The following is a 20,830-nucleotide window of genomic DNA, read 5'->3' as shown; positions in this document are numbered from 1 at the left end:
TAAAGCAAGTCACAGCAAATTCAAAAAATTGAATTCATACCATGCATCTTCTCTACCACAATGGAATGAAGTCGAGAATGTCTACGAAACATGTAAACACATGGAGAATGAATAACATGCTCCTGTATGAACAATGTGTGATAGAAGAAATAAAAAGAAAAATTAAAAAATTTCTGGAAATGAATAAAGATGACAATACATCATATCAAAACTTATGGGATATAGCAAAACAGTGTTTACAGGGAAGTTTATAGCAATTGGTGCCTACATGAAGAAAATTGAAAGGTCCCAAATGAATGAGCTATTAATGCATCTCAAAGACCTAGAAACAATCACAAACCAGACCTCAAAGTAGTAGAAGGACAAAACAATTAAAATTAGAGAAGAAATAAGCAAAACTGAAACAAAAAACACCCAATATAGAACATCAGGGAAATGAACAGCTGTTTAAAAAACAAACAAACAAAATTGAAACATCATTGGCCCAAAAATATAAAGGGAGAAGACTCAAATTAATAAAATCAGAGATGAAAAAGGAAATTTTACAACAAATACTAGAGAATTAAAAAGAATCATCAGGAATTACTACAAAGAGCTGTATGATAACAAATTGGGATACCTACAAGAAATGCATAGATTCCTGGATATATGCAATCTAACCAAAATTTAATCATGAAGACACAGAAAACCTAAACAGACCAATAACCAATATGGAGACTGAATCAGTAACAAAGACTCTCCCATTTGAAAAGTCCAGGAACAGATGGATTCACTGCTGAATTCTATCAGACATTTAAAATAGAACTAAATCCAATTCTTTACAAGCTATTCCAAAAAATTGAAAGGGAAGATTCTTCTCAAACTCTTTCTATGAAACTTGCATCACTCTAATTAGTAAACCAGAAAATGATACAACAGAGAAATAGAACTGTAGTTCAATATACCTGATGAACACAGAAGCAACAATCCTCAATAAAATATTAGTTTATCGAATCCAACAACAGATTAGAATGATCATTCACCTGGACCAAGTGGGATTTATCCCAGGTATGCAGAGATGGTTCAACATTCTCAGATCAATAAATGTGATACCTCATATTAACAAGCTGAAGTTCTTCATATTGTTATCTCAATAGATGCAGAGAAAGCATTTGATAAAGTACAACATCCTTTCATGAAAAAAATCCTTAAGCAAATTGGGTATGGAAAGAACATTCCCAAACACAATCAAGGCAATTTATGACAAATCCATAGTCAGCATCCTATTGGATAGGGAAAAGCTGTAAGCATTTCCCCTAAGATCCGGAATCAGGCAAGGATGTCCACTCTCACCACTGTTATTCAAAATAGTCCTGGAAGTTTTAGCCAATTTGAAAAGAGAATTTTAGAAAAAGTTATTTCATTAACTTCTAAAATTAGCATTTCTATTTCAGATAAATGCTGATTTATTAGATATTAGAGTGCATTTATATCTACATATATATCTATGTATGTATACATGACATACATGATATATCTATATATATCAACATATACATTGACATCATTTTGGAAGCAAATACTTCACATTTGATGATTATGAAATTATTGTTGCTGATGTTAATATAAAAAGACAAATGTTTTACTTTAATAGAAATCAGAAAATTAGTTGAACTTCAATTTTTGAAAAAATTTAATGATGCATTCAGTAAAAATTAAATCTATTCATAGTATGCATATTCTATGATCCATGTGAAAAACAGTCAACATTTATATGGAAGGTCCTTCCAGTCCCCTAAATGTTTGTCATTGTTGATAGACTTACCAAATTATAGTCTCTGAATTAAGCTTTGGATTATAATGACGTTGGCTCGAGAGACTTCTGTTTTTGCCAAACAGAAGTCCAATTACTCCAGCCAGATTTGAAATCAAGGGAATGAGAATAAAATAGCTTTAAATCCTTGACACTTTTCAGAGGTAATATTATTTCTAAAAAAGTTTTATTGCCAAATCAAATTTTTTCAGTCCCTTATTTCAGTATAATTGGAAGGCAATTAACCAGTTATATCAGATGCAAAGATAAATTTTATGTAACAATATTAGTTGTTCATCAGTACTATACAAATTGTACACTGAATGTATGGAACCTATACTTAGCCAGAATAATTATTTTTATAATATTATACTTTAGTAGTAGCCTTTAAATCTCAACTATTTAGACTATAGAGACTAATGTTAAACCAAGGAAAGAATTTGAATTATATATAAATATATATATTTATATAGATAAAGATTTATTTATTTATTTATTTGGAAGGCAGAGTTACAGAGAGATAGGGAAAAACAGAGATAAATATTTTCATCTGTTGGTTCATTCCCCAAGTGGCTGCAATGGCTGGGTCTGGGCCAGGCTGAAGCCAGGAGCCAGAGCTGCTTCTGAGTCTCTGATGTCGCTACAGGGGCCCAAGTACTTGGGCATCTTCCACTGCTTTCCCAGGTGCATTAGCCAGGAGCTGGATTGGAAGTACTGCAGCCAGGACTTGAAAACTTAAATTCTAGTATATACTGCTTTTCTGCCCACCATTCTACTAGTGATAGTCTTAAGGTCATAATGATTGTGATGACAGAAACATGACGAAATGATCATGTGAGAGCAGCCACTTCCTGAAATTCAGTATGTTTCAGTGAATTTTGTCTCCCATCTTTTAGAAAATTTTTGAGATTCTCTTTGCAAAATGGGAGAAAACACACACAACTCTTAAAAATCAACTTATTATTTTATAACAAAGAAATTGCCTATCAAAAAGCTGAATATACACATATTAGTACTAGAAAATATTTGTTTTTAGAGACATTGGATCAAACTACCCTAATACCACTTTCTCTTGAAGCAAGCATCAGGACTTATTTAGAATCTACCTATGAAAGGAAGGCAAATCAAAGAGAGTACCAGACGAGAAAAATAGTCAATTTTTTAAACAGAAAACTGAAACTCATCCCCACAGGAACAGAAACTAGTGGAGCTAAAATTTGAGTGCTGCTTAACCTTATCTGGGATAGAAAACCAAGGGACAAGTAGAAAAACCTTTTAACGGTTCCCAAGATGGTATGAATCATCTGTTGCTTGCTACCAAGAATTAAAATTAAGTCTTACTCAGAGAAGAGCATTGCTGATGTGCAGTAAAATCCTACTAAAGTTCTTGAAAGTTTGCTTCTTGTTTCATTTCTAATAGTTTTTTAATTCTTGAGCAATCAATCCAGTATAAGTATTTTATATACTGACATTTGTGGCTCTAGATGCTAAGAGGCAGAGATTCCTAAAGCCTTACCTCCTACAAGTGAGACACAGCCAATTAAGAGGCAGAGATTCCTAAAGCCTTACCTCCTACAAGTGAGACACAGCCAATTTTATACCAAGAATCCTTAAGGGATGGATATTTTATAGTATTTATACTTCATTTTCAGTACATTCAATAATAAAAAGTGTTTTTATGAGGTAAATAAGCTTAAAAGTACATTCAAGGGGCTGGCACTGTGACACGGACTGGCATCCCATATGGGCATCAGTTTTGTGTCCTGGCTGCTCCACTTCTGATCCAGCTCCCTGCTAATGTGCCTGGGAAAGCAGTGGAAGAGATGGCCCAAGTGCTTGGGCCCCTGGACCCATGTAGGAGACCCAGAAGAAGGAGCCTGGCCCAACCCCAGTGGTTTCTCCTTCTTGCTCACTATAACTCTTTAAAAAAAATATACATTCAAATATTGAACTTCAGTGAATGTTGCTGATATTATGGGAAGTACAGTGGTTTGATTATTCCCTTTTTAAGTTTAAAGTTTCTTTTGGATTTTGAAGAAAGTTATAGTAACACTATTCTTAATATTACAAAAATTCCTTTCTCGGATGTTCTTTAAAATATGTATGCTTACATATGGGCAAAATTACAGCCATTAGAAAAAATCCATTAAAAATGAGTGTACCATTTTATCACACAGTAAATTCAACCCATTTTGTCCCCTTATTTGGGGATATGTTGAATGCTAATATGAAAAGCCTTGAAATGAATGGTCAAAATATTTTAGTTCCTGGAATTATCAACCCAGACAATAATAAACTTGAAAGAATTATCCATATAAACTTCAACACAGCAGCCTGTTACAATGGGTTATGATAAAAATATTGACCAGAATTTATCAAATCATAGTCTGAAATATTTATATCAACTAGTATAACTTGCTGTAGTATTCTAGAAAGAGAAAGACGAACTATGTCACACAGTTAAATTTTTATCCAATCTTCCCAGAATAAGATACACATTAATCTATTTATAGGCAATAAAATCATTCATAGTCCATACCTTATACCAAAGGATTTCAGGTTCTCTGGTTGGCAGTAAAAAATCTTCTATATCACGGCATGAAATCTCCTTGCTCTTGCTAAGCTCAGCTTTTTCAAAGTACTTCATCTTGGAATTGTAGCAGAGTCCAGTGTCATTTTCGCCCACTGTCAGTGAGATGGATACTTTCATACAGTAAGTGGAGTTTCTGAAACAGAGCAGAATAAATATGGTGACCTGGTGTGAACAAAAAAGCAAGTGCCGCCAAGGCAGTGCATTTAATTCATAAGCGAGAGAGAGAGAGAGAGAGAGAGAGAGACTGACTCATTGTTTAATTCAATTTATGGTATCCTGGCTTAGGTCCACAGGGTTCTGTCTTATCACTCAACTAAACAATGCTTAGTGCTGTGAAGCCCGTTGTATATATTTCAATAGCCAGGAAAACAACAATGTTTTGTTTTATATCCAGGTTCAGTTTGGAAGATGTTCAATAGAGATTTTTCTATCTAGAAAAATAAATGGAATAAAGGAAGATTTAGCCTAGAAAGGAAGTCGTGCCTGTGTCTATATTAAAATTGGCAGACAACAGAGAAGTCGCAAAGTATAACTGACCTATTAAGCATAATGGAAGGATAGGGAGAATGCTGCTCAACTCTTACAGGTGTGGTTGCGATGGGAAAATGACAAGCTTTCAATGAGTTTGGACAGAAAGCTGTCTTGGATAAAAGTATTGCAGAATCACTATCCGTATTGACCCTTTTCTATTTGGATTGGGACCTGGAGCCCAGTTATAAGAACAAACATTCTACTATGTAACAGAAGGACAACTGCTGTGTGAAAGACTTTGTAGAATCAGCTCATTAAATCAGCATCTTATTTTTTTCCCCTTGCTTACACCTTGGAATAAGTGAGAATAGAAATCATGTTTTGAGATCTTTTGAAAGAGTCAAGACCAAGAGAAGTTTTCATGTAGACTGCTCTCCTTCTTGTTGTTTTCAAAGTCTCTTGAGTATTCAATAAGCCCCAATAGTGTACAAGGAATGGTGCTAGGCAGTGAGAATAAAGAGAACAATAAAACATGGGATTCAAAGTTTGGTAGAGAACCTCTCATTTAGCAAGTGCTCAATTTCTTCTTCATGTACTTGACCATCACTCTCCTATATTTGAGTCTCATCTTTGCAGCCTTGGACAATTATTTAACCCCTCCAAGTCTGAAGTGGAATGGAGGGATGGTACTTATCTGAATATTAAAAAGGATACTGAATAGAAATTTGTGTAGCCTGTGATAAGTCCTCAGTAAAGTTGATTCTTCTTAGCTCTGCATCTGTGCACATAGACAACAGCCCTCAAATTCTCCTCCTTATTCAGCTAAGATGCTTTGACCTTTTTTAAAAAATTTATTTGAGAGGTAGAGTTACAGAAATAGAGAAGCAGAGACATGGAGAAAGGTCTTCCATTTGCTGGTTCACTCCCCAAATGGCCTCAAAGGCTGGAGCTGAGCCTATCTGAAGCTAGGAGGCAGGAGCTTCTTCCGGGTCTCCACATGGGTGCAGGGGTCCAAGCACTTGGGCCATCTTCTACTGCTTTCCCAGGCCACAGCAGAGAGCTGGACTGGAAGTGGAGCAGCCGGGACTCAAGCAGGTGCCCATATGTGATGTTGGTGCTGCAGGCAGAGGCTCAGCCCACTACACCACAGTGCCAGCCCCAGATACCTTGACCTTAAAACAGCTCTCTTTTAAAATTTTTGCTTTTATGTAGTGCTAATATGACACAATGAGAATGGCTAGAAAATGAGTTTAGTTATTCAGTTTTATACTGTGTAACAAAGAATTTTTGGAAGGTTCTTTATTGAATGTAGACATCTTTAGCTTCTTATGATGCCTAGACTACAAGTAGATTAAAATCTTTAGCATGTGGGGCCGGTGCTGTGGCACAGCGGATTAACTTCCTGGCCTGAAACGCTGGCATCCCAAGTGGGTGCCGGGTCGAGATCCGGCTGCTCCACTTCCAATCTAGCTCTCTGTTATGGCCTGGGAAAGCAGTGGAAGATGGCCCAAGTCCTTGGGCCCCTGCACCCGTGTGGGAGACCCGGAAGACTCTTCTGGCTCCTGATCGGCACAGCTCCGGCTGTGGAGGCCAACTGGGGAGTGAACCATCGGATGGAAGACCTCTCTCCCTATCTCTCTCTCTCTCTCTCTCTCTCTCTCTCTCTGCCTCTCCTCCCTCTGTGTAACTCTGACTTTCAAATAAAAAAACTAAACCAATTTAAAAAGAAATCTAGCATGTATGTACAGGTGATACCATTAACCATTAAACAAAGTCAATCAGAAGTCTGACAAATAAGTCCTAAGAATATGTGTTCAGGAATTTTCGTAGTTGATAAGAACACTCACAATCCAGGAGCAGAGATATAAAAGAAATTCAATGTGATATGGTAGTACACAGAGACAGGAATTACCATAGGAGCCTCTAAGAGAAAAACAAGGCTTCACAGGCGGTGATATTGGATTCTCTTCAAGGATGTATATCCATTAGGCAATTTTGAGAAGGGTTATTTCAGGCAACATTATACCCAAATGTGGAAAGGTACAGAAAACAATCTTGGTATGTTTAAGGAATTGTAAGCACTGTGAAGTAGCTGATATATAAGATAATTATAAAGAACCTGACACAGGGGACAGATTCAAAGTCATATAAATCACTTCAAAGTTTGGACTTTCTGTTGGTGAATGGTAAAATTTGGATTTAGAAAGGTTTTCTTATTGTAATGAGAAAATGGATCAGATTAGAAAGAAGACTAAATGTAGGGAGATAAAATAGAAAACAACTTCATCAGGAAAACCTGGAAACCCCAATGAAGACAATGTACAATAGTATGTAAATGATCATGTTTAAAACATGTTTAAGACTCTGAATCAATATTGAATCAATATTTAATATTTGGGGCTGGCATTGTGGTGTACTGGTTAAAGCTGCCGCCTATTACACCAGCATCCCATATAAGCGCTGGTTCGAGTCCCAGATGTGCCACTTCACATTCAGTTCCTTGCTGATGTGCCTGGGAAAGCAGCAGAAGATGGCCCAAGCCCTTGGGCCTATACACCAACATGAGTGACCTGAGAAGCTCATGGCTCCTGGACTAGTCTGGTCCAGCCCTGACTGTTGCAGTCATTTGGGGAGCAAACCAGCAGATGGAAGATCTCTGTCTTTCTCTCTGTACTGCCTTTCAAATAAACAAAATAAATCTTAAAAAAAAAAGATTTAATATTTTAGACACTGATTTAACATTGAGTCAGTGTGACAATGAGGAAGCAAAAGAAAAGAGGCATCCAAGATGATTAAGAATTTTTCTCAGTAGAATATAGGAGAGTCAATCTTGAAAGATTGGAAAATACCAAAAAAGAAACAGCTTTGAAAGAAGAGTCTGTTAAACTAGCTTAAGCTTCACACTGAAGTGAAAAGGATTCATTTGGGGGTTTTCCAGCGATATTGCTCATGCATTATTTATTAATTTTACTCTATTACAGATTGAAGCATGCTCTTTCCAGGCTCATTGTAACATAAATTGTTCAGAAAAAAATACTTAAATTAAGCTATTAACTAATGTAAGACGCATTTAAATGTGTCTTTAAAATAGTTAGGCTTTAGAATGATACATATTTGTAGAATACACTATAGTTTTTAAAGAACAGAGATCTTTTTCTAAGAAGTAAATTAGTGCATTCTAATTTGAACTTTCCACATAAATGTTTTCGATCTAAGCTTCTTAAGTTTTCCTTCTCAAACTATTCCTTTGTCTGTTTTATCACACCTCCTTGCATCAAATACCTTATATTATATACACATACATATACATACACACACACATACATGCATACATATATACAGGCCAGGGTCAAGTTGAGAGCAAGAACTCCAAAGCCCAGCTGCAGGGGTTCTGATTCCAGCTCAATCCTTTATTATTTTTGAGAACTAAGGAATATTAATTTTTTTAGGCTTCCATTTCTTCTCTTGTATAAGTAAAAATAATATGGATGATCCCATAGAGTATCATGGGAAATAAACATGTGAAAGCATGTAAATAACTCAGAACAATCCCCGTCTTAGAGTGAGCACTCAGTAAGTGTTAGATCTTATTATAGGTAGTATGTCATCTATCCTCACTTCCTTTGTATTTCCATTTCTGCAGTATAGCCATCGAGTGTTCATTCAGCAGCTGCATTTAAAAACCATCACCATTATGATGTCTTCAGTTCTCGAGTGTGCAATTACTGCAAAGCACAACAATCCAGATAAGTCTTAATACTTTTCATTTGGGATATGTCAGTGGGCTGTACAAGAATGATGAAAGCTGAAGAAAAATGTGGACTCCCCACTATAGGCATTGCCTCTTTGTCTTCTGTAAAAGCGACTGACCCTTGCTCTACAGAAAAAAATGGCTCCAGGTGAGCAAACTTAGGTATTCTTATTTTCCTGCTTTGATTCTCCAACTCTGAGGTGTCTGCTGATTTACAACTGTCTGGTAATGTCTGGAATCCCAGACTCCCCAGGATAGCACTATTTTCAAATTAGTTTCAATGTTTTAATACTTGTTTACTGTTGCTATTTATCAGGAGGTGATTTAAAAAACTAAAAATAAAGTGGCATCCAATGAATGCTGCAGTCCTGTTTACTGAGACAAGCTAACAGGAAGTAAGGAACTGGTGACACATTAATAAACACAGGACTCCCAAGGGGAACTTACACACTCAAGGCAAAGAGTGCCTTCAGCCGTCATCAAACTTGTGGCATCACTGTTACGGCTGCCTCCCTCCAGGGAACTAATCCCGAGCGGGGTAAATGGGGTAAGGAGAATGCTCCTACAGGACTTACGGTAAAAGCATGTGTACATATTTACCCAGCTTTTATTAACAGATGAGCTGTAGTCCAAGCAAAAACCTGGTTTCAATGGTTATTAAATGGTGAGAGAGACAGGACATATGTGTATGCAGAGAAAACAGAAAGCTTTTTTTTTTTAATAACTAAGAATCAACATCCAATTATCTTCCTAGTGAATAAAGATTATTAGTATGAATTTAGAAGATATCTGGTTTCCTTCATCCTGGGTGACCCTGTACTACATACCAGGTGTACACAATGTTTTTTACAAACAACTCACATGTGGTTACTTCTTTTCATATCCTGATGTTATAGCAGAGCGACTCAATGCCTAAAGAAGTCAATGACTTGTCCAAACTGTATTATCTGATTAGTGGCACAGATGGTATTAGACTTCACATCTCCTAACTTCCATGTCATTGGTCTTTTCCATATGCTACTAGAGAGAAGTTGTGCTGACTTAGCATATACATATATATCAATTATATATATATATATATATATATATATATATATATATATATATAAATGTCAAAAGAATGTTGCCTGTGGGGAGCAGCCCGGACTGGACTGAGTTACTGGAATTAAGACTTATTCTATGCATCTGCTCTCCCACAATATGGCGATGGGAGAGAAGTAAACAGCTTCCGCACAGCTGCCTCCAGTTCAACTAATAAACTGTAGGACTTGCTCCTGATTGGAGGAGAGCAGCGTGCTCGGCGTGTGGGCAGCCGAGTTAGGATTGGCGGAGGAGGACTATAAAGGAGGAGAGAGACGGCATGCATGAGGAACATCTATGGGGAACATCTAGCTGAAGAAACACCTGTGCAGCCCCCCGAGACGAGCCGGCCGGCGGTGTGCCGTTCCCCTGCGGAAGTGGGGAATGTGGCCAGGGGGAACTGCCCTTCCACGGAGGTGGAAGGGATAGTAGCCAACCCGGGAAGAACCAGCAGCAAACCCGGGGAGGGCCGAGCAGACGAAAGAACAGCGCAGGGTCCTGTGTTGCTCCTCCACGAAGAGGGGGAGCGACATAATGGTGCCGTGACTCGGATATGAAGCCTAGGCAGCGTTTAGTGTCGTTCCTCCACGAAGAGGGGGAGCGACATAATGGTGCCGTGACTCGGATAGGAAACCCGGGAGGGAAGAAACGGGAAGAAATGGGAAAATACCGGAGAGAGAGACTAGCAAAGAGCCTAGGTGCCGGAAGAAGCTATTGAAAGCCTAGGCATAGACTCGGATATGGACTGTGGGAAAGAAGTTAGGATTGAAAGCGAAAGTGAAAGCTTTCATAGACTCGGATGCGGACTATGGCGGGGAAGCTAGGAGATTGAAAGCGAAAGTGAAACCTGGAGGAGGCTTGGACTCGGATATGGACTGTGGGAAAGAAGTTAGGATTTAAAGTGAAAGCAAGAAGAAACAGACTCAGATACGGACTGCAGGTTGAAAGTGAAAGTGAAACCTATAAGAAACTTAGACTTGGATACGGACTGTGGGGAGAGGCCAGGAGAAATGAGGGAGGAATATTGTTGGAAGAAAACTTAGGGAAACACACCGGGTAGAGAAAAATGTTAGGGAGGATGAAGCCGCGAGTGCAGGCCAAGCCATCTTGGAATTCTTCAAGTCACCCTGGGGAGCAAGAGGCGAAGATCTGGAACCAGAGGCAGAGATGTGGGCCGCCAGGATTCGCCAGGTTAGTCCGGGGAACTTGGATTGAATGCCGGTGGTGGCGGAAACATTCGCGGAAGCCGCCGCGTGCAGAGAGAGCACGGGGCGTTGGCGCGAGGCCGTGGTGCGGGCGCGAAGTGCGTGGAGACCGCGGAGCGTGCGCGCAGAGCCGGGAACCCGCCGGCGGGGCGAGGCGCCGGGAAGCTGCGCGGAGCCGTGAAGCTGCCGGCAGGGCGAGGTGCCGGAAAGCCGCGGGGATAAGAGAAACAGAAGTTTAGAAGTAAAGTGAGAAAAATAGGAATGCTGGAAGATAGAAGTAAAATGGGAGAAATAGGAATGCCCGGAGATAGAGAAATAGAGAAATAAAAAGGCCTCCCTACAACACTGCAATGTGAGAGCTTGGATTCGGTCTGCCTAATCAAGTGAGGCGATGAGCACCTGCGGGCAGCTAGCAGCTTATGCGCCGCAGGTCACCGAAGACAGGCACGAATTAACATCAGTAAGGCTTCCCCACAATACAACAATATTAGGCTTGGATTCGGTCTGCCTGATTTAAGGCGGTAAGCGCCAGCAAGCAGCTCGACCAGAGTATGAGCTGCAGGTCACCGAAGATAGGCACGAACCAACACTAATAAGTCTCCCCCACAATAGGCAATGAGAAGGCTTGGATTCGGTTTGCCTGATTGATAGGACTTGTAAGAGCCTGTGGCAACTCTAGCAAGTAGAGCAGAGTGTGTGCCGCGGGACACCGAAGACAGGCGCGTATCAACGCAAAAAATAAAAAGAAAGGGGGATCTGTGGGGAGCAGCCCGGACTGGACTAAGTTACTGGAATTAAGACTTATTCTATGCATCTGCTCTCCTGTGGGGAGCAGCCCGGACTGGACTGAGTTACTGGAATTAAGACTTATTCTATGCATCTGCTCTCCCACAATATGGCGATGGGAGAGAAGTAAACAGCTTCCGCACAGCTGCCTCCAGTTCAACTAATAAACTGTAGGACTTGCTCCTGATTGGAGGAGAGCAGCGTGCTCGGCGTGTGGGCAGCCGAGTTAGGATTGGCGGAGGAGGACTATAAAGGAGGAGAGAGACGGCATGCATGAGGAACATCTATGGGGAACATCTAGCTGAAGGAACACCTGTGCAGCCCCCCGAGACGAGCCGGCCGGCGGTGTGCCGTTCCCCTGCGGAAGTGGGGAATGTGGCCAGGGGGAACTGCCCTTCCACGGAGGTGGAAGGGATAGTAGCCAACCCGGGAAGAACCAGCAGCAAACCCGGGGAGGGCCGAGCAGACGAAAGAACAGCGCAGGGTCCTGTGTCGTTCCTCCACGAAGAGGGGGAGCGACAGTTGCCCACCCCTATTTACATTCCAAATTAGACATTTTCTAAATACAGGCAGAATATGATCTAACTTGGATTTGTTTGAAAACTAAGACCCTTAAAAAAAAACTCTGAAATCAATAAGGGCTAAGAGAGACAAACAAAAAGACTTAATGAGTCAATCATGGTTTTATCAGTTCTTTGTACTAATATATATTCTTGTATATATTTAGAAATGATTTTCTTAAAGTAATGGCTTTGAGTCCTATATTATAAAGGAGAAGAAAAATCTAACCTTAAATTCAGTACAAATATTGGGAACTAATAAATATTGTGGGATGTAATAAAGAAACCAATATATGACATAAAAATAAAAGTTACTTTTAAGTACAGAATCAGGAAGTCATCATAGCACACACTGAATTCCTGCACAGGTTTCTTAACGGTATGCTACTTTGAAATAGAAGACAATTCTGAATTGGTATACACATAACTTAAAAATCATTTTTAAAGGGATGACAACATTTCACTGGTAAAGATCAAGATGGAAAAATTTGGGTACTGGGAGCAGGAGGTGAGAAAGAAAAATGTGTGTGGGAATGGAAATTTGGTATCTGACAGCTGATAAAGAACATTAAAAACCATGTTACATGATATCTTAGTATAGCATAGTTTCAATTATTCCATAATTGCACCCTCTATACATGATAATGTGTAGTGTTCAGTGTCTCTCCTTTGTCTAACAGGATTACCAGGAACATAATTGTTAAATACAGCTTCTAGCAGCATCACTAAAAGCTTGACCTAAATATTATGTTAATTCTCGGGTCCTTAAGGGAAATAATAGCATTTCCATAATGTTTGGCAATTGTTTCCCACTTCATGAAGTGTTGTCTAAGAAAGTCAGGGATTTAATCAATGTATTATTTTTTTCTTTTTCCTGAAAAGCAGAGAGACAGATGAAGAGAGATCTTCCATCTACTGGTTGACTCACCAAATGCCCACACCTGCCAAGACTGGGCCAAGCTGCAACTAGGATCCTGGAACTCCATCTGGTTCTCACATGTGAATGGCAGGGACTCTACTACTTGATCTATCACCTGCTCATTTTCAAGGTGCTCATTTGTAGGAAGCTGGATCAGAAGTGGAGTAGCCAAGACTTGAACAAGGCATCCTAATATGGAACTTGGACTTGTCAACGGGCAACTCAACTTTTCTGCCAGATGCCTACATGCCTTTAATCAAAAACTTGCAAAGGATTAAGTTGTTATATGCTTGTTTTTGATGGTCTACTTTATCATTCATTGGGCATTTTTCAAGTTAAAGTCTTTTCTTTTTGTAAAGATAAAAGCACATAATATTACTGATGAGGAGTAGCAGACTTCAAAGTCTGGTTACTATGGATCTCAGAATTAATGGACTTTCTGGAATGTGGTTCATTAACCGTAACTTTGACCATAGTGTCTAATGATTAGTATTGGTAATGAAAAATGTTAAGGTTAGATTGATTGTAAAAGGAGCATCTTAGAGTTTGTTAAACTTTAAACATACCTTGACAGTTTATTTCTAATCTTAAAGTTTTCAATTTTTTTCTTTTTTTATTGTTCTATCTGTCTGTCTGGTGACACCTGAAGCTATACACATGGCCCACTCTCTTATCTTATCTTTCTTAAACACACTCTGCTTGTAGCTACTGACACTACATGTGAGATTTGTTTGGATTAGTTTTTCTTTTCAGAAGAGCTCCGGAGAACCTATTGATTCAACTGTGGTTGAAATCAGCCCTTAGTGAAAAGATTAGAATGAGGCCATAAAGCAGATGCTAAGACCTAAGAAGTCACTTTATTTCCTTCTCATTTGAAATTATTTCTGAAAAATTTAATCAGTGAATTGAACTCCATCTCCAGTCCTCCAACTGTAAATTCAAACTGGTCACCATGCTCTTTTGGTGGAAAATAATAAATACGACTTTCCCATTTTAATTTCCCAGCCTAATATTCCTAGAATATTAGAGTTGGGGAAGACCCAACGTATACAACTCCAGCATACTATTTCCTTGTCTGAGTTATTCTTGAGTGTGAGTATTTTCAAACTTCACATTTACAAACTCTAAGAGTGAGAGAGAATGAAAAAAAATCATGTTGTCGAAGGAAACTGAAGCCTACAACGTGTCTTCAAAGATACAGATATTACAGATAATTTCTTCAGGGAAGACAATGGTTGACCTCCTCAATCTTCATCCATTTTATCTGTTTATTTTTGTTCCATCAGCCATAAATATGAATTTTTTTAAAAAGTGCTTATTTTATTTTAAAGCTGGAATTACAGAGAAAGAGGGGCACACACACATACACACATACACACACACAGAGAGAGAGAGAGAATCTACCATCTGTTGGTTCACTCCCAAAATAGCTGCAATGGTCAGAGGCGGGCCAGGCTGAAGCCAGGAGCCTGGAACTCCACCAAGGTCTCCCACATGGATGGCAGGGGTCCAAGCACTTGGCCCATCTTCTGCTGCTTCTCAGGGACATAGCAGGGAGCTGGATCAGAAGTGGAGCAGCTGGGACTTGAATCAGCGCTCATATGCAGGGTGACACACCATGCCAAAATGCCAGTCCCAGAATGCTTTGTATAATATGCAAAATAAAGGGGTAAACTATATGTTGCTTGAATTCTTAGAGGTACTTTTTTTTTAAACTGAGGTATAATTCACAAAACACAAAATTAAGCATTTATTTAAAAAATTATTTATTTGAAAGTCAGTTACAGAGAGGGAGGGAAAGACAGAGAGAGATATCTTCCATGTGCTGGTTCACTCACCAGATGGCTACAATGGTCAGGGCTGAGCCAGGCTGAAGCCTGGAGCCCAGAGCTTCAGCCAGGTGTCTCATGAGAGTGGCAGGAGCCCAAACACTTGGGCCATCCTCTGCTGGTTTTCTCGGGCCTTAATCAGGGAGCTGGATTAGAAGCAGAGCAGCCAGGTCTCAAACCAGTGCTATATGGGATACTAGTATCACAGGCAGAAGCTTTACCCACTACACCACAATAGTGACTCCCAAATTAAGCATTTTAAAGTGTACAATTAGGGACCAGCACTGTGGCATAGTAGGTCAAGCCTCCACCTGCGGCACCAGCATCCACATGGGTAACCAGTTCGAGTCTCAACTGCTCCCCTTCGGATCCAGCTCTCTGTTAATGGCCTGGGAAAGCAGTGGAAGATGGCCCAAGTGCTTGTGCCCCTGCACCCAGATGCGAGACCTGTAAGAAGCTCTTGGTTCCTGGCTTTGGATTGGCTCAGCTCTGGCCATTGTGGTCATTTGGGGGAGTGAACCAGCAGATGGAAGACCTCTCTCTCTCTCTCTCTCTCCCCCTCTCTGTAACTCTGCCTTGCAAATAAATAAATAAATCTTTTAAAAAATAAAGTATACAATTAAGTGGCATCTAGTACATAGATCATGTCTAGTTCTAAGACACTTTTTATCAACTCCAATTGCAATTTAAACCCTTCAGTAATTACTCTCTACTCCCCACTCAATAGTGTCCCTGAAAAATCACCAGATTTTTGTCTCCATGGATCTGCTTTGTATATTTCCTATAAGTGTAATCATACAAATGTGCCCTTCTGTGCCTGACTTCATTTATTTAACATAAAGTTTTCAAGACTCATCCTTGTTGAACTTGGCCTCACTATTTCATTGCTTTCTTTTGGTTGAATATTAGTGGTGGTATGGACATACCACATGTCTCCTAGCAGGTCATAAGATGATGAGCATTTGGGTTTGTTTCCACATTTTATTTGTGCAAAATGCTATTGTGAATAGTCATGTGTAAGCATTTGTTCAAGCCACTGCTTTCAATTCTTTGGGGTATGCACCTAGGATGTGAGTTGTTGGTCATATGTTATTCTCTGTTCAACTTTCAGAGAAACTTGGAACAAGCCTTTTCCTTTCTTAACCTCTTAAACTCTTTCTGATCTTGTGAACACTCCAGTTTCTGCAGAAACATGGATAGTAGTACATTGCAGGGATTTGTTCACTGATAGCCTTTGGAGACTAAAGAGTTCATAGGCCTAAAATCTCTATGAATGCCTAGGACAATGCTGGACACGCAGTAACTACTCTCAATAAGTAAATGCTAGAGTAATGAACTGTTATTCATGTCTGTGGGGAGCAACTCGGACTAGACTAAGTTACTGGAATTAAGACTTATTCTATGCATCTGCTCTCCCACAATATGGCGCTGAGAAGGGAGAAACAGCTTCTACACAGCTGCCTCCAGTTCAACCAATAAACAGCAGGACCTGCTCCTGATTGGAGGAGAGCAGCGTACTCGGCGTGTGGGTAGCAGAGTTGGGATTGGTGGAAGAGGACTATAAAGGAGGAGAGAGACAACATGCACCAGGAACATCTGAAGGAACACCTGAGCAGCCCCCGAGAGAGCCGGCCGGCGGTGTGCCGCTCCCCCGTGGAAGTGGGGAAAGTGGCAGGGGGAACCGCCCTTCCACGGAGGTGGAAGGGTCGGTAGCCAACCCGGGAAGAACCAGCAGCAAACCCGGGGAGGGCCGAGCAGACAAAAGAACAGCGCAGGGTCCTGTGTCGTTCCTCCATGAAGAGGGGGAGCGACAATGTCCACATAGTTCTTACTCCATTTCTTTTTTTGCTAAACCATACAATAGAAGTTTTCTAAATCTGCTTTCATTTTTAAAGTTTTATTTATTTTTGAAACACAGAGTGTGTGTATTAGAAAGAGGAGAGAGGGCCGGCGCTATGGCTCACTTGGTTAATCTTCCGCCTGTGGCGCCGGCATCCCATATGGGCACCTGGTTCTAGTCCCAGTTGCTCCTCTTCCAGTCCAGCTCTCTGCTGTGCCTGGGAAGGCAGTGGAGGATGGCCCAAGTGCTTGGGCCCCTGCACCTGCATGGGAGACCAGGAGGAAGCACCTGGCTCCTGGCTTCGGATCGGTGCAGTGCCTGCCATAGTGGCCATTTTGGGGGTGAACCAATGGAAGGAAGACCTTTCTCTCTGTCTCTCTCTCTCACTGTCTAACTCTATCTGCCAAATTAAAAAAAAAAAAAAGAGGAGAGAGGGAGAGGGAGAGGGTGAGGGAGAGAGAGAGAGAGAGAGAAATGTTCCTATCTGCTGGTTCACTTCCCAAACACACATACTATAAGCTAGGGCTGGGCCAGGCTGAAGTCAGGAACCTAGAACTCAATCCGGCTCTTTCCCGTGTGTGCCACAGATCTCAATACTTGAGTCATCTCTTGTTGCTTTCCCAGAGTGCACACCAGCAGGGAGCTGGAATGGAAGCAGAGCAGACCTCAATCCCAGGCACTCTGATATGAAATGCAGGAGTTCCAAGCAGTGGCTTACCTGCTGTGCCACAAGACCAGCTCCTTTCACACCACCCCCACCCCCTTCATTTCATGCTTCTTTGAAACAGTGCGTATGTCTGGACAGCAGATGCTGCAAAACAGTTGTGTCTTCTGGGCCTGGCGTAAAGTTAAAGTCAGGCCATACAGATGCCCTGGTACTGCATAGCTATGGACAATCATGTGGTGACCTCCTCCTCCCCCATATCCACAGCAGGCCTTTTTCTAACAGTAGCCTACCTTATCAATGTGAAATAGAAGGGAAAGGGAAGATAACGTTCTGAGTTACATATTGTAAGCTGTAAATCACTTTTTGCTCTCCAAGCTTCATGCATGCAATTTTTTTCCTTTATAAAATTTTTATTTATTTGGAAGGCAGAGAAACACAGAGGGAGAGAAGGAGAGGGGGAGAAGTGGAGGGGAAGAGAGAGAGAGACAGATCTACCATTTACTAGTTCAAATCCCACCCCACACACATCCCTTTAATGGCTACAATAGCCAGGGCTGGGCCAGGCTGAAGCCAGGAGCCAGGAATTCTATCCAAGTCTCCCACAGAATGGAGAAGGAGCCAAAGTACTTGGGGCAGCTTCCACTGCCTTCCCTAGTGAATTAGCAGGAAGCTGGATTGGAAGAAGAGCAGCCGGAACTCCAACCAGCCCTCCGATAAGGGATGTCAGCATCCCGAGCAGTGGCTTCAACCACTGCACCACAATGGCAGCCCGCGAGCAGCTTTTTCTAAAATGTGCATAATAGTTCTGGGACTGTCAAATTTTGCAAATGAGAGCGGACATTTCCTTAACTGTTGTAGAGAAGAGAACCCAGGATGCGGATTCTCGGCTAACCCTGCACTATATCCCTTTATTTTATGGTTAAATTTCCAGGGACACCGACAACAGAGTAAAAGAAAAAATATATTGTTCTTTAAATAAGACAAAGATCTTTCTATGTTTGTTGAACTATGTCTCATGCACAAATCGATTTTTCAGATTTAAATTTTGAAACATAAGTTTTGTTTCTGTACTATATACAAACCGAATTTAGACAAGATCAGGAAACACCCTTATTATTAGCTTTTTCTATGAATACTTCTTGAAATACTTTTGAAATGTCATAATGCCACATGCTTTACTCAGTTTTACTTTGCAAGTCCTTATCTCCTGAAAATAGCTTTGTTCTTCTTGACTTCAAAAGGAAAAATGCGTGTGTGTGTGTGTATATATATATATATATATGACGTAAAATCATAAAGGACATTTATAATATATTCCTATGTAAAGGCAAACAACGATACTATTCCAGAAAATTAATAGAGGCGTGTAACCCCCGACTCTGAGGACTGGTGTGCTTTGAAAGATAAAATATTTAAGAAAACTCATAGTCTCAGTTGCACAGAGAGTGACCTCTTTGAACTCAGCACGTTTACAAAGTGGCCTGTTTTATGTGACACAAAGGGAATGGAAGAGCCTATCTGTATCTGGGAAAGCAAAATATTCCTCACCCAAGAAAGGACTGGAGGGAATGTGCAAGCCAGAAGCGCTTCCCAGCCACATCCCTCAAGTGACACGTTTACAGCACCAGCTTGGTGCTCTAATTTGAAGATGATACATGAGGAATCGCTTGCTTTGTCCACCACTTCCCAATTTCAAGTTTTTGGCTCTTTCATCTCCTTTCACTTTTTTTTTCTCCTGTTACGGTTTGCGATAGTTTCATTCTATGTAAATTCAGCACATTGCTCCTCAAATTTCTCATCAAAAAGGCATGCAGCTTCATAAAAACAAAATTAAAATGTGGAAAACATCAAGCCGAGACAAGGACAGGCAAAGTAATAAGAAGGAATATATAACTATCATTTATTAAAAGAATGAATATAACTATCACCTACTGAGCATTTAAAATTCATTTATTCAGTCCATCCATTTCTTGAGCAAGGATTATATGCCTGGCCTTGATGCCAATAAAGGAATGAATAAGCAAAGTCTTCGTTTTTATGGAGTTTATATTCCCCTGAGGGGAAACTGGGGGAGGGTGGGAAGATTGGGCAAAAAGCTTTATACAGTACTTCACGCCCACTGAAACGGCTTGTGCAGAAAACAAAACTGGAGGCATGGAAACAAGTGTGGGCAGGATGTGCAGAATTTGAAACCCAGCTGAATTGCTGGTGGGAATGCAAAATGGTGCAGTCGCAGGGCAGAGTTGGACACGTCCTTGAAAGGTTAAACACAGAATATCCAACAATTCCACTACCAAGTATATACCCAAACGAAATACTTGCACACTAATAGTCATAGCTCATTAGACAAAAGGCAAAAACTACTCCAACTGTTCATCAACAAATGAGAAAATAAATAAAAGATATTATATACATATAGTGGAATATTACCCAGCCTTAAAAGGGAATGAAATTCTGAAACATGGTACAACATAGAAGAACCTTGACAATCTTTTGCTACATGAAACACGATAGACATAAAATGAGAAATATTGTAATTAATGTAATTCCACTTTTATGAGGTACCTAAGATAGGCAAGTTAACAGACAGAAAGCAGAATATTAAGGGCTGGAGGGATGAAGAAGTGGGAAGTGACTGTTTAATGAGTGTAGAGTTTCTGCATGGGATGATGGGAAAATACTGAAAAGGACAGTGGTGATGGACACTGTGAATATAATTAGTGTCACTAAGTTGTACGTGTAAAATTGGTTAAAATTGCAAATTGCATGTTATGTGTGTTTTAGCATAATAAAAATATTAAATGATAAGTATATTTATTTGAGTGGCAGAGAGACAGACAGAGAAAATTCCCTTCTGCTGGTTCACTCAGAAAATTCCTGCACTAGCTGGGCCTGGGAACTCAATCCAGGTCCCCCATGTGGGTGGCAGGAATCTGATGGCTTGAGCCATACCTGCTGCATCCCAGGGTGTGCATAAGCAGGAAGCTGGAGGCAGGTCATGAACCCGGGCACTCTGAAATGGAGCATGGCACCTTTTTGGTTTGTTTTCTACTGTTTTTGAATGTTATTTAAGTCATACAAGTTTCGTGTATTTCATATGTACAGCTTTAGGGGCATAGTGATACTTCCCACCCTATGCTCCCTCCTGCCCACGCTCCAACCTTTCTTCCTCCTCCCTCTTCCATTCTCACTTTTAATTTTTACAAAAATCTACTTTGTTTACTTAATGATAGTAAAGTTAACCCTACTCTAAGTAAAACAGGGAATATGGCATCTTAACACATGTCTTCACCATTAAGACAAATAACTGCCCCATACATGCACTTAAAATGGTCGA

At 40.4% G+C, this 20,830-nt stretch overlaps 1 protein-coding gene across 1 annotated transcript in view; it reads right to left on the bottom strand.

The window, feature by feature from the left end:
• IL1RAPL1 (interleukin 1 receptor accessory protein like 1) overlaps positions 1 to 20,830 on the bottom strand; it is a 1,400,814-nt gene that overhangs the window by 541,904 nt on the left and 838,080 nt on the right. The window contains exon 4 of the mRNA XM_051827650.3: positions 4,332 to 4,518. Coding sequence (XP_051683610.1) covers positions 4,332 to 4,518 — 187 coding nt within the window. The remainder of the gene's footprint in view (positions 1 to 4,331; positions 4,519 to 20,830) is intronic.

This window comes from Oryctolagus cuniculus, chromosome X (assembly GCF_051225735.1).
Source record: "Oryctolagus cuniculus isolate XC-2025 breed Fujian yellow rabbit chromosome X, ASM5122573v1, whole genome shotgun sequence".
Lineage (NCBI taxonomy): Eukaryota > Metazoa > Chordata > Mammalia > Lagomorpha > Leporidae > Oryctolagus > Oryctolagus cuniculus.
Note: the sequence above shows the minus strand (reverse complement) of the source record. Positions and strands in the feature narration are given on the sequence as shown.